Here is a 14,904-nt window from a genome sequence, read left to right on the forward strand (position 1 = left end):
TTTGGACTTATCGTATAACTCCTCATAGCACTACTGAGATTAGTCCGTTCAAACTACTCAAAGGTAGGGATCCTGCGTCAGACACGTGCCCTTGGTGGTTCAAGGAAAAATGTGAAGCTCTGGGACAAAATAATGTAGACATCAAAGAAGTTGCAAAGAGAGTAAGTGGGAAACAAAGTAAATCTGAAGTTTGGTACAACAAGAAGTGGAAAACAAGAGAGCATGATTTGTGTGTTGGTGATTGGGTAAGAATCTTAAAACCTTTCTTAGTCACCAAAGGTACGAGTAAGTTTGGCAGACCTATTCAAATCAAAAGAGTTTTCAGTAACTCGGTTGTTACTCAGGATGGCAAGGTTTGGAATTCAAGCAGGGTTGCTAAATGTCCTACTCAAGATGTGTCTAAATTCCAACCTCATGCTATTACTGATAGAGGTTACATTTCTGATGGTGGGTCTGATTCCTTTTCTGATTCTGTAGCTTCAAGGATCAAAGACGATAGGCGAATCAGAAGAAGACCAGTTTCTTTGCAAGATTTTGTATAGCTGTTTTTTTTCCTTTCTTTTGTTTTGGTCTGTAGCTCTTCCAGCCTTACACCTGTTACTTTCATTTAATGAGGGAGGTGTGTTATATCCTATTCTTTTAAGTGCCTATGTTATTTATGCTTGTACCACTTTAACTGCATGAGCCATGCTGTGTTTCCTTTTAACTCTGCATTCTTAACAGAGCTTTGCTCATACAGCATTCTCTACTGTGAGTCAGTTGTAACCTGTGTCCTGCTGTGTCAGGACTGGATGCTGTGCTGCTCAATAAATCATCTTCAACTACAACTTCTTCCTTGGATTATTACAACAGCCTTTTGGTCATGCCAAGCTTTTTGAAGTTCTTGACTGGCCTTAAGGTTTTCTGATGCCTTCTCCATATACTCAGCCATCCTGGAGCGGAGACCAAGTACATAGTCCACTATGCTGGTTGCAGGCTTTTTGAGAGGTCTCTCCCATCCTTCCTTCACCAAACACAGGGGGCCTCTCACAGGATGCCCATACAAAAGTTCAAAAGGGCTGTAGCCAACCCCCTTTTGTGGGACCTCTCTGTAAGCAAACAGAAGGCAGGGAATCAGGACATCCCATCTACGCCTGAGCTTTTCAGGTAGTCCATGAATCATCCCTTTTAGGGTCCTGTTGAACCTTTCAACAAGCCCATTGCCTTGTGGATGATAGGGTGTAGTGAATTTGTAATTGACACCACATTCCTTCCACATAGCAGTTAAGTAGCTTGACATGAAGTTTGCACCTCTGTCAGAGACAACCTCCTTAGGGAAGCCCACTCTGGAGAACACTCCAACTAGGGCCCTTGCCACCACAGGGGCTGTGGTGGTCCTAAGTGGAATAGCTTCAGGATACCTGGTGGCATGATCCACTACCACCAGTATAAACTTGTGCCCTGATGCTGTCTGGTGTTCCATTGGACCAACAATGTCAATCCCCACTCTTTCAAAGGGCACCCCCACCACAGGCATTGGTATAAGGGGGGCCTTTGTTGTGCCACCTGACTTACCACTGGCTTGGCAAGTGACACAGGAGCGACAAAACTCCTTGGTATCCTCATTCATGTGAGGCCAGTGAAAGTGTGAGACAAGCCTGTCCCAAGTCTTTGTCTGGCCTAAGTGACCTGCTAAGGGAATCTCATGGGCCAAGGTAAGTAGGAAACCTCTCTGAGACAAGGGTACAACCAGCCTCCTGGTCATGCCAGGCTTGGGGTCTCTTGACTCAGTGTACAGGAGTCCATCTTCCCAGTATACCTTGTGGGTACCTGTGGCGTTCCCAGCAGCCCCAGCAGCAGCCTGCTGTCTGAGGGGTTCAAGAGAAGGGCGGCTTAACTGGTCCTTCCCCAGGTCTTCCCTTGAGGGTCCCCCTGAACCCAAGAATTCAACTTGATCAAGTTCAAACTCTCTGGGCTCAGTTTCCCTCAATTCCTGTAGGTCAGCCTCCTCTGAGACTTGATCCTCAACCTGGGGCAAGGGGGAAGGCACAGCCTTCACCCTGCTGCTCTTTTTCTTGGAAGGTGTCTGGTCCATTGTTCCAGGATCCAGCACCTGTTCAGTGGGGCATTTCCTGACCTGTGACCTAGTCACAGCAAACACATGTGCTGGCAAACCTAACATTTCCATGTGAGTCCTCTGCTCCACTTCTGACCATTGTGATGACTCCAAATCATTGCCCAACAAACAATCCACTGGGAGGTCTGAACTAACTACAACCTTCTTTTGGCCAGTTACCCCTCCCCAGGAGAAAGCTACAATTGCCATACTGTGATTGGTAGTGACATTGCTTGCATTGGTCACCAGGAATTCTGTACCTGGCATGATCTGTCCAGGGTCCACAAAGTTAGGTGTCACCATTGTGACACTGGCACAAGTGTCCCTATAGGCCTGAGCCATTTTTCCATTAATGAAAGGTGTCTGTCTGTATTTGCCCAAAGTATTGGGACTTATGTCAGGGGACATATCCATATCCCCTGTACTGACAAGGACAGCCTGAGTGAGTGTACCAACTAAGTTGTCACACCCCTCAGAACCCAGGGTTAACCCTACTAAACCCTTGGGAGGTGCACTACCACTGCTGGCTGTACTAGGGGGCACAGGTGCCTTAGGGGCTGCAGTGGCAGGAGTCTGCCCTCCTCCTTTCTTGGTGCACTCACTAAACCAGTGAGTTTTACTTTTGCAGTATTGGCACCACCTTTTAGATTGGCCTTCTTTCTTCTTTTGGGGAGCCTGACCCCCACCCTCTTTGGGTTGTTGGGGACCTGTCGAAGACTTCTGGTCATTTTGTTCCCCCTTAGAATCTTTACCCTTCTGGTCTGCTTTCTTCTGACCACCTTGATTCTGGCCCTGGTTCTGTTTAACTCTTGTTCTAACCCATCTGTCTGCCTTCTTTCCCAATTCTTGGGGAGAGGTCAGATCTGAGTCAACAAGATGCTGATGCAACAACTGGTTCTGACAATTGTTTAAAATTTGTTCTCTCATCATCAAATTATACAATCCTTTATAATCAGTAACCTTACTGCCCAGCAGCCAGCCCTCAAAAGCCTTAGTGGCACAATCTACAAAATCAGACCAATCTTGAGACTGAGTTTTCTGGGTATCCCTGAACAGCACCCTGTACTGCTCAGTGGTTAGGCCAAACCCTTCAACCAGTGTATTCTTCAAGACTTTGTAATTGTTAGCATCCTCTACCCTTGTGGTGAGGAGCCTGTCTCTTCCTTTACCTTCAAAGGAGAGCCACAAGATAGCTGCCCACTGACTCTGGGGAACACCTTGCACAGTGCAGGCCCTCTCCAAAGCAGTAATCCATTTGTGGATGTCATCCCCTTGTTTAAAGGGGGGCACTATCTTCCCAAGGTGTTTTGTATCAAAACTCCTTTCCCTATTGCTAGGTACAATGCTGCCACCAGTGGGGACTACCCCACTTAACTGTTGCTCTCTAGCAAAGGCAAGCCTCTCTTTGGCCAGGGCAAGTTCTTCCCTTTCAATCCTCAGATTGGCTGCCCTTTCTTTAGCTTCATATACTCTCCTCTGAGGGGATGTCATCCCTCTTTGAGAAGAGTTGTGAGAGCCATTGGTTTGAAGGGATCTGCCAGAGCCTCTTGATAGAGATCTGGCTCGTCCATTCCCAATGTTAAGCTGACCTGATAGTGGCCCCAGGGGTCCCCCAGTACCACTGTCATGTTTGCTTAAGTTGGACCTGGTTAGTCTAACGACTTCTACCTGTCCCTTGTCTGCCTCATCTCCAGAGGGATCCTCATTCTCATCCTCCTCCACATCTTCATTCTCAGTTGAGAGGTGGATGAGGTCAGGGTCACCTCTGGTTCCCTCAAGGGGAGGCATGCCTCCTTCTGGATTAGAAGAGCTAAGAAGTCTCTCAGCTTTTCTGGCATCATAAGTCTCCAAGAGACCAATCAGAAAGGAAGTTGTGGGGTTAGACCCCTGCTTAATCTTCCTAGAGGTACACACTTGTCGTAACTCATGGAAGCTAAGCACAGTATATCTGGAAGGGAGGACCTGTGGAGGGTCCACTGACACAAGGGGAGACTCAGAGTTTCCTCCTTTGTCTGACATACTGTTTCTAGTGTGGTGTAAGTGATGCACCTACCTACACTATGTGTTTACCTACTGATCCCTTGCTAAGAGTTGCAACCAAGGTGTGCTAGGCCTTGAGGAGCTGCAACAGCTGGTTCAGTAGAACTCAGAGTATTCTAAGCTTAGTTATATGTACTAACAGTACTTATGTGATCTTTCAACAAGATATTCCAATTCGTATGACACCTTACTCGACATGTTTTGATAAAGCAATACCAAAGTTAGCATTTAACCGCGAGGATTATAATGCACTTAAGAATATATGGTATGCGATATCATGGAACAGCTATTAGGACTTGGTTCCGCAAGCTGCAGACAGGCTCAGCTCATGCCAGAGCACCATCTCACACGATTCCAAGCACTCTGCCTTCAGGATTGTCAAGGCCTGCCATAGGAGTGACTGATAGGAATTCGTGTGTCCATTTTAGGGTTAGGTATAGGTATACTACACCTACAGCAAAGGGTGGTTACACGCCTTTGCCCCAGCTGCCGTGCAGCCAGTTGTGTCAAATTTAGGAGGCCAGCCAGGGGTGGCATAATACATGCTGCAGCCCCTGGCAGCCCTGGGTACACCTATGCCCTGAGTTACAGGGTCTGATAAGGTGGCCCAGTACCAATTCGTAAATGCACCTACGGTACATGTCGTAATTTAGAAAGAGAACAGCCAGGCTGTGGGTCTGATTGGCAGGCCCACAGCCAGAGAAAGTCGTAAACCAGTGAAACAAAAGCAAAAAATCTGGGTGATCATAGGATTGCAGACCCTACTCTCCTACAAGACGCTTGGAAGAGGTGGGGCTTGGGGGCTCAGCCATGTCATGGAAAAGAAGTTTTCTATCTGGCCGCTCGCAAAGTGTTAACATTGGCTTGTTTCGTTCAGCACCTCTGGAGCCGACGAAGAGGGTACCACAGGGCTCTTGCCGGAGCCCTACACTTTTTAAAATCTATGTTACCCCCAGGCCAGTCTCCTGAGGTCATACGGGTTTATTCCCGTTTCGTATGCTGACGACACGCAGCTCCTCTTTCCATTTAGAACGTTAACCACAGCGGTTCAACAGGCTTTCTCATACGGAATGCGGGCTGTATCACAGTTAATGGCTAACAACGTTTTACAATGCAATGTGGGAAAAACGGAGGTGATGCATTTTGGTGACGCTCCGCTTTTGTGGACGCCGGAGTGGTGGCCATCAGACCTGGGCCCGATCCTGTCCCAAAGCAGGTGGTAAAGAACCTACGTATTCGATTAGATCAAAGCCTAACTCTAAAAGAGCAAGTAAACCAGACAGCTGGCTCATGCTTTCATGTTATTGGATTGCTAAGAAGAGTGTTTCCGCTACTCCCGGACAACACCGAAAAACTTTGGGCCAGGCCTTAGTGCTCAGCCGCCTGGACTACTGTAATGGGCTGCTGATTTCAGCCAATGCCACCTTACTTAGCAGACTTCAAGTAGTCCAAAATACAGCAGCAAGACTAGTCCAGAATGTGCCACCTAGGTCACCATTGCGCCCTTTGTTGGAGAAGCTCCATTGGCTGCCTATCCGCCAACGGATTAAGTTTAAAACATGCTGTGTTATTCATAAAGCTCTCCAGAATATGGCCCCCCCCTATCTTGCGGAGAAATTCGCCCCCTATATCCCAGTACGTGCTCTCCGCTCCAGCAGCAAATCTCTTCTTGAAGTCCCCTCCATTAGGAGGGCAAGACTGGGAGGGAAGGCTCTACCCTACCTTGGCCCCCGCCTCTGGAACGAACTCCCCGTTCCCCTCAGGTTATGTTCAGAACATGCCAAGTTCAGAAAACTGTTAAAACCCTTCCTGTTCCAAACCCACTAAGTATCCCAGGATCATCAACTCTCCATAACTGTCCGTCTAAGTGCAGAGATACTCCTTCGGGAGTCGATTCAAGTGCTATACAAACCTATAAATAAATAAATGCCTTGCACATAAATCAATATCAATCACTATTCATTTTGCTGCATATTATTGTGAAGGTAATGGGAAACATGGGAAGGAGTGACACAGGGAGCTAAAGTACTCAAATAAATACCCATGAGTCATTCAGGAGGAAAAAAAGAAGGGAGGATAAATAAAAAGAACCACAAGCCAACAACCAGGCAAGCCAAAGTCACGATGGATGAGCCACAGCAGTAACTCCTGCACATAGCAGAAATCGTGTCCTAATTCTGGGTCTGAGGGGGTCCCCAGCTTGTTTATCTCAGACGCACTTTAGTCACCTGTAAGACTATCAATGATTTGTTGCGTTTCAGAGTTCAGAAGGTCCAAGGAACAATCTTCCACCTCCTCTTTTATGTTTGGTGGAATACGTGATGCGACAGCCGCCACTCCTGTAAAAACAGAAATCACTGACCTCAGAGCATCAATCAACATGGGAGAGGCAACCCTGGAAAAAAGACAATGTCATGTACAAGAAGAAATTGGTATGGAGGAATTAATATACCACTTTTATTTTTGAGTAGAGCACATTCAATTACCCTCTCTTCAGGCTGGCGGTTGCTGTGAAGGAGTGCGAAAGCATTTTTTGCTATTACGGAGGGTTGACCAGGAGACAGTGATTCTGATCTGCTCACATAGAAGCCTTGGCACAGAATATGGATGGTAGGTTAAACACAAAGGTGGTTCTGTTGGGTAAGACAAGATTGCTTTAACACTGCTATTAATGTACTCTGGGGTAAACGCTCTCTGAAATACACAGCTTACAGGAAATAATGCTTAACAAACAAGTCATAAGATCAATTGGTTGTATTGTTTCTTTTTATCAGAATTACGTCATTCAATGTGGAGAAGTGTGGCTCAATGGTTAGAGTGGCAGACCCTGATGCAGAGGTCTGGCCCGTGACCAGGGTTCAATTCCCGCCTCGGTGGGTCTTGGGCTCAATTTCTTCGGACCTGATAATTCTCGCCTCGGTGCCTATTCTAATCATGGGTCCCACTCTGCAACTCTGGGCAATAGCTTGCTTAATCTCCACAACGGCCCCAACAGCGCTGGGATGCCTGGCTTAACCTTGGGGGTGCCCAGGAGTGGACATTTCACAGGGAAAAGCCAGGAAAGGTTCCACAGCGGTATGAGTACAGCGCCAGGAAACCTCGGTTGGGGTATAGGTGCGCTTTACAAGTACAAATTCATTTCATTTCAATGATATCATACAATACATAAGTAGACTGTCAGAATAGGTGTTAAAGTGCAATTGAGTGACATTTGTGCTCAAAAGGTGAAAGATATAAACATATATTCAGTGGAACCAATTCCATATATACAGATATATACAAGAGTTTCAGTGGCCAGCTACTGATTTATAGCCAAAGATCCCTATTTTCTTGGTGTTTCTAGCGTCGACATTTCGACCCTAGGGTGCCCCAATCGGTGGTCACGGCGGGTCTTTCTCAAGACAGGGGTGTGGAAGTTTTTAAAAAAAATTTAATATGGCAGTCTAAAATAAAACAAGATGCTGTGTATCAGAGAGACTGTAGGAGCACATAGAGTTGCACCTAATTTAAAAAGAAGCATGTGTACTCACTCTGTGCTCAGCCTGAGTCTGTAAATTACAGTAGTCAATGTATCTGTAGGAGAGGAGTGAGTGTGTCAAGGTTGGAGCGTGTAAGGCTTCCAATGAAATAGCACATTAGGACGTGGTTAGGTACGTATGTTGCTGATCTCGGAGGCGGCACGTAGTGCTTGCATGCATGGTGCTCCAATAGTGTGTACTGTGTCGTCAATTGGATGCGGTTGGCGGTGCCTGGGCAGCACGTAGTGTTTGCATGCATGGACAACCAATAGTTTGTGAGGAAACGTCTATTGGGTGCAGTTAGCAGTGCCTAGTTAGCATAAAAGGCTGCAACTGGATGTGGTTCGAAAATGGAGCTTACATATATTTCAAACCACAGAATATGGATGGTTCTCCTTTGTGAGAGATAGGTAGTCTCAAATCGTGTTTTGAGGTGCCTGTAGAGGTGCTTCAGACCCGGTCTGTGATAGACGAGACCCTTGAGAGACTTTATTATTGTTCCATTGCCCTTGTCCTGAGGAGGCCAAGAAGAACACCTAAGGCGGAAACGCGTCCATGTCGAACTTTTTTAAGGACGAGTCTTTATCAAATTTATAAGGAGTTGTTTAATAACTTTTCTGTGACACAATAGAGCTATAGGAAAATAAGTCTCTATGCCTAAAGTGTTCACTTAGACTACCTCTGAGTGTATCACCCAGAACAAATGTGTGAACACTAGTATCAATATTTTTGGGTACTGGCAACTTTAAGTTGAATGTATGGTTTTGTTAGTTGGCGCTGTGCAGCTCTGCGCTGCCGCAGCACGGCTCAGGAAGGGAAGGAGCAGAGCCACATATAAGGGCCACTCATCTGTGCTGACATTAGTTTCTTGTCTATTTCATTTCCACGCCTTCAGTACTGTAAACAATTATTGGTTAACAGGGTGCCGAGTACTGACTTGGACCTTAGAGGGCACTCCACAGGACGGGGAGATGGGAGGGCAGTGAGGATTTGCAGATTAGATATGTGAATCCAAAGCAGTGAGGGCAGCCCTTTATTGTGCAGAGCTGTGGGGTTTCGAAAGGTTGGATGATCTTGTCAGAGTTGAGAACAAATTCCTGAGAAGTATAGTCCAGCTTCCCCAGAGTACACTGCTCCATCCCCTAAGGATTGATTTGGGTAAGAAAAAGATTGAGAATTATGCTATGTTACGCCCACTGCTGTTTTGGCGGAGGATTTGGTCCACCCTAAAGCTATCCGCCAATGCGAAGGCCCTAGACGAAGTTATCTCCCTAGATAAACAGAACAAGATAGGCTGGTTAAGAAACATCAAACTTCTATTAGCAATACAGGCTTGAGGATCTGTGGGCAAATATGGATCCAGCCTCATTCCAAAGCAAAGACCAAATACAATTAAAGTATTGGGGCTGAGTCACCCAGACAGCAACAACTAAGTCAAGCGAAGGGCGGCTCAGTTTAGAATTTTCAGATTTTAAATCCATCGCCCTCCTAGAACCTTTTCTAGATACTATCCAGATCCTTTTGGATAGAAAGCTAAAAATGCAGTTCACGTTTGGCACCCTTTCCCTCAATCCACGCACTAGATCATGGTGTAATTACACGGCGAAACCACCATTTTGCCCTCTCTGCACTACTACACTAGAATCCCCTGAGCATGAATTATTTGCCTGTCCTGCTTATATTCAACCCCGATCCCAGTGGCTAACACCTTTATGTAAACAACGGAGACGCGCGACCATGCTGTTGCTTTAAGTATACTTAGGTCCGACACTTGAGAAGTCATAGTCTGTGCAGTTGCCAAGTTTTTGGGCTACGTGTGGGGCATAAGGAGGAGAATCGTGAACAGAAGAGGAGAATGGTGACTACCCATCGTATCTGTCTTTAAACCAATCTAATGCCTCTACCTTCAGTTTCCTTATGATGAATATATCCAGGGTCGAGATGATTTTTAGGTCATGTATTGGACACAGCCTGAAGCCTTCGCCTCTTTGAGGGAGAGCCCTACAGACTGAAGCAGTCATGGGGTCGCCCAGTATGTGAATAATAATGCAAGTTTATACCCCGGGCCTAGTGATAAGAATATGATGTATTAGTTCCCTTAGTTACATATGGAATGAATTGTATCCTTCTAGCATGTTGCGTACCCTAGGCTTCAACTTGAACTTTATTAATCAGTAGCGTTGGAGTAGATCGCACAGGGGACCACTATGGTTTTATGACAGATTAATGTTTGCTGCTGTGGATGGTTAGATTATGTTTTGATTGTACTAAAATGATTATGGGTTTTTAACATGCTTTGTTCTGTTAAAAATGCTTTTAGGATTTTTAACTGAAATAAAGCTAATGAATGATCGATAGTCCACCAGAAACCGCGACTGAAAGTAAGTGCATACTTCTAAATGCAAATTCCTCGCCTTAGAATTAATACCATAGCATCACCGCCCCAAGGTGGAGGTTATGGGGAGTGGGCCAAGACCGAAAAGTCTTGCAGAAGTGAGCAGGCCAAACTTCCTTTTCGCAGGACCTAGCTAGCAAGGCAATAGTGCTTCACCCAGGTTGCAGCCTAGCAAGTATCTAGGACCAGAACTCCTCGCCCCAACACAGTATAGTGGCCTTGACCCTGGTGGTATGCGCTCTCACTCCAACCGGGGGCTGCTTCTCAGTGAGCGCAGAACAGATGGTAATGCAGAGCGCTAGAAGTGGGTACAGAAGTACCTGGGCAAGGTAAATAACATACGCGGGCAATTCAATTTAAATTCAACTGAACCAGTGACAATCAATCACCAAATGGTATATTCCAAATAGATATGTATTTTATACAATTATCAATTGTATTAAATTAATATCTATTTTGAAATAGATATTTATTTAATAAAATCAATAATTTTATTAAATTAAATTAATATCTATTTCGAAAATAAAATTTAGTGATTGATTGTCAATGGTTCAGTTGATTTGAAATTGATTTGCCCGCATATGTTATTTACCTTGCCCAGGTACTTCTTTACCCACTTTTGTTTATTCCCTGTCAGGGCATAATTATCCTGCACTCAGGGGCACTGGCTCTTTCCCAAAAAATGCAGAGCACTAGCCACCTCTTCTGCACAGCCATCCTTTTCTTTTCTCCTGAACACCACACAACCTTTCACAGTGTCCACAAATAACCTTTTACAGTGTCCACTGCAAAGCTTTGCTGAGCTAAAGACAAAACAGATGAACATCAAGAGATTTGGGTAAGGGGTCTCTGTCACACCAGGTTACAAACTTGTCTCAGTGCCAAACATACATGGATTTCTTGGGCGGGCAACAGTCAGCAAGGATGACATCAACCACTCAAATAACCTTATCAGGCTACAAGGGCAACCCTAAACCCACGGGAACCTGGGTACAACACAATCTTTATAAAACAATGGTTCTTACTAGAATCATTTGACGAAAAGTATCCACTTAGGAGGCTAAATAACCCCATGCAATAAATGGCATATTATTGGTAAATCACCACAAACCAGCGCAATCATGAGTGAAGAAAAAGCAAGGAATGTTTATCTTCAAATTTAAATTCCAACAAAATGTTCATAGAGACACAAACAAAAACTGAAACACAGTGCAATGGATCAGTAGTCCAACAGCCGCAACAAAAATAGATACAACAATAAAAAATAGAAAAAGGCTGATGTATTGGTAACAAAGAACCACTTGAGTTCTCAGACTATTCCATGTCGCAATTTCAACAATTCTTTGTTTGTTTGCTACTCACCCATGCTGGCGACGTTTCGACCCTTACTTATGCCAACCATGACTGTCAGCAATCAAGGACTTCTGCACAGCCTTCCCTCTCTTTCCTCCAGAACACCCCTGCTGTGTCCTAATATTATAATACAATTGAAGTTAAAGTGTCATGTTTTAATGCCACGTTTACATTTGATGCTAGTGTGTCATGACATTCTTGGTGTGATGACATTCGATGTTGCATGGGATTCCACTGTGGTCCAGGGAGCCTTTCCGCTTCGGTTTCTTCGCTGAGCAGCCTTGATTCCTGTGGCTCCTTGCTTTGATATTTTGAGGGATAATTGTGCTACTACTCGGTAGCGCCTTGCTTTTCTACAACCTGGAAGTACATGTTTTCTTGACTTCCTGCTGGAATACGACAGCCCTACAGCCCTTTACATTCAAATACTGACAGAGACGGTTGGGCCACACTATACGTGAGAATAGACTCCTCCCGGCGGGCACTATTTGGTGGAGCCCACCCTGCTGAATGTGGCCTTTTTCTCTCCACGCTGACTTTAGACATCTGAGTGAGTACTTATTTCCCCTATCTCACAAGGGTGACATGTATTTTATTAATGGGGCACAACAGCTTTTTCCTTTTTTTAAATTTTCCTTCAGTATTATTGGGGATGTTCACATGTTCCCTTATTCCCCTTGTCCTGATAAGACCCATATATCCTTGATAAGGGTTGAAACATCACTGACACAGATGAAATCTCTTAACTGAATACCTTTCATCAAATGATACCAATAAGAACCCTTCTTGCATAAAGATCAACCACTCAAAGGCAGCAAATTGAAAGAAGTCAATTGCAGTCACTCAGTCTTCATTCATGGAGGTGCACGTTGGGTAGAGTCGGAGGGAGGACCCTGCCTTAATTCTGAGACAGGAGCTCCTTCCGGTTTGGTCGCCTGATCCGAGGATAGGTTTCTCTTCTTAGGAGTTTCAGATGCCTCAATCTAATTGCACATGAAGAGCTATTAAGGTGACTGAGGGGCCCAATCATTCTTCAGCACTCGGGGCAGGAGCAGTAGTGGCAGGGAGGCAACCAGGGCTCCTTCATTCCATTCCAGCCAGAATGTCTTAACTATTCGTTTTGCAGAAACTTCAACATGAAAATTAACACTACAGAACCAATGGGGGAGAAAGGATCTAAAAGCGCTCTCCCCACTGGTCGAAATGTACCACCTCAGGAGGTAAGTGTCACTTGTCATCTGCGAGATGTCTGCTCAGTTAATTTGCTCAGGCATTCAGGGAGCCCACCAGGCAGTAGGCAGCAAGAAAGAGACTTTGTCACTTCAACCATCGACACAAAGCCTCCTGGCAGAAGACCCAGGACCCAACACATCCTGCCTGTTGCAGTTTCACATAACAGTGATAATGTCCGTGAGAAACTGCACCAGCCTACTCCTGATGGACGGCAAGAAATCCTTCAGGGCCAGATGACCCATAGCTCCAACTGGTTGATGTGGAGCCAGTCCTTCCGCGGAGACCAAATGCGCCCTCTGATCTCCACCTCCCCCAAGAGACCCCCACTACGCACTAGCGATACGTCCATTACCACTGTCAGCTCTGGATGGGGGAAGGTGGAGTGCCCTGCACCAGACAGATTGGATTGGCCAGCTACCAATCCAAATCATGGCCATCTCCTCCTAAGCCTTGATAGTGTTAATAAAAGTGGCTTTGATTCTGGGTCAGATGGGACTTTAATTTCCACAGTAGGGCATGCATTTGCTACCTGATGTGACTGACAATGAGGATACAATAAGAGTAAGAGGCCAAGAAGCATCAGTGCCATCCTCACCTCGATCCAGGTTTAAGCCAAAAACAATGGTTTAATACCCCAAATGTCCCATACTTATTGCAATGGAGGAATAGAATTGAACAACACCATGTCCAGGATCACCCCAATGAATTTAAGTCTTTATGATGGAACCAGATGGTACTACAGCTTCCTTATGGCAAGCCCCAATAATGTTAGGAGTCCCCCATCACCTTGGGGTCGTTTCCAAATGACTGCCTCAAGAGTCATGGAGTTACGGAAACTCCTGACCTCCAGAGAATGGCAGAGACCACCACCATCCCTTTCCTGAACATCCGAGGGACGCTGGCGAGGGCTAAGGGGAGTTCTGGTCCTCCTCGAACCAGATGAAATGCTGAGACTGAAGAATGGGTATAAATATATGTCTGAAAGTCCAGGGACACCTTCCATTCTCCCAGGTCCATGTCACAAAGATCTGAGCCAATGTGAGCATTTTGAAATGATCCTCCCGCAGAAAGAACTCATGAGTCAGAGTTCCAGGATAGGCCCCGGGCAGGAATAACTCCTGCCATTCTCTGAGGCTAGTACACATATCCAAGGAACCCTTGGAGAGCAATGGTGTATCTTCTGTTGTAGGGTGGACAGGATAGACTGTTTACTTAATAATCATAATTTATTATGCATGATTGATTAAAAAAACATTTCCATATAGAAGACATTGTATATATCCATAAAAAACAAATTAGAAGGTTAAAATATAGATCTATGTATTGCATGTGGGTCCACCCGCTTAGCGACTGCCTCTATCTACACCCCCCAACGAATGTCAGGAGCCCTTTATACTAGATGCAATAGGGCAAGCGATGGACACTACTGATACACACGTTCTTATAGGGGGGATTGTAACCTTGTGATAGATGCAGAGCTGGATCGTTCGGTACAGAGGGTGGGCAACACAGGCACACTATCACCACAACGCCTACGCCAGCTGGCTAAATATAATCCGGTAGATGCCCGACGTAAACAGCACCCCACAGAGAGATCTTACTCCCACTATTATATATATTAATATTAATATGGTGGCAGAAAGATGTATAAGAATAGGGAATATGTTCAAAGGGGCGGAGCTCAGACTTTTTTGGGGAATATAGAGTCCCAGTTCAATATGCTGGAACCTGAGCGATTTTGCTTCTTAAATCCAAATGTGAAACAAGTAGTATGTAGATCCCTAACTAAATTCAAACAGTGAATTCTAACCAGAGATAGTGATTAAGGCAAATACCTTCTGATATATACAATTAATTTACTATTAATGTATTTTACTCAGGCGACAAGCGCCCTGATGACCCAGGACAAAGAATTTGGAAGTCCAAAGTAAGCGGGGCACTTTCGATGAAAGATTGGAAAGAGATACACCAGGAAACATAACAGAGCACGCACAGCCACAGCAAAAGAGACACTTTTTAAAACATCTACTTATTGATACTACACCCCTCAGAAATTTTGGGACTAGGATAAGAGTCACCCAAGAACAAGCTGTGAGAGGGAACTCCGTATCCTATGGTAATGCCCCAAGCTAAAATCCTTTTGGGCGGTGTTGCTTTATGGGGTAGACTCCATGTTCAATACTAATATACTGAGATTTCAGGTATTTGTGATATTGAGGGTAGTTAATCCACAAACTTAGCCTCTACACTCTGAGAGAGGTAAACTGATA

General features: G+C 45.2%; 1 protein-coding gene across 1 annotated transcript in view; it reads right to left on the reverse strand.

Moving 5' to 3' along the window:
- The window catches only part of LOC147700329 (uncharacterized), a 160,530-nt gene that overhangs the window by 38,266 nt on the left and 107,360 nt on the right, over positions 1 to 14,904 (reverse strand). The window contains exon 9 of the mRNA XM_086936306.1: positions 6,364 to 6,474. Within this exon, the coding sequence (XP_086792432.1) occupies positions 6,364 to 6,474 (111 nt within the window). The remainder of the gene's footprint in view (positions 1 to 6,363; positions 6,475 to 14,904) is intronic.

This window comes from Lissotriton vulgaris, chromosome 8 (assembly GCF_964263255.1).
Source record: "Lissotriton vulgaris chromosome 8, aLisVul1.2, whole genome shotgun sequence".
NCBI classification, from domain to species: Eukaryota; Metazoa; Chordata; class Amphibia; order Caudata; family Salamandridae; genus Lissotriton; species Lissotriton vulgaris.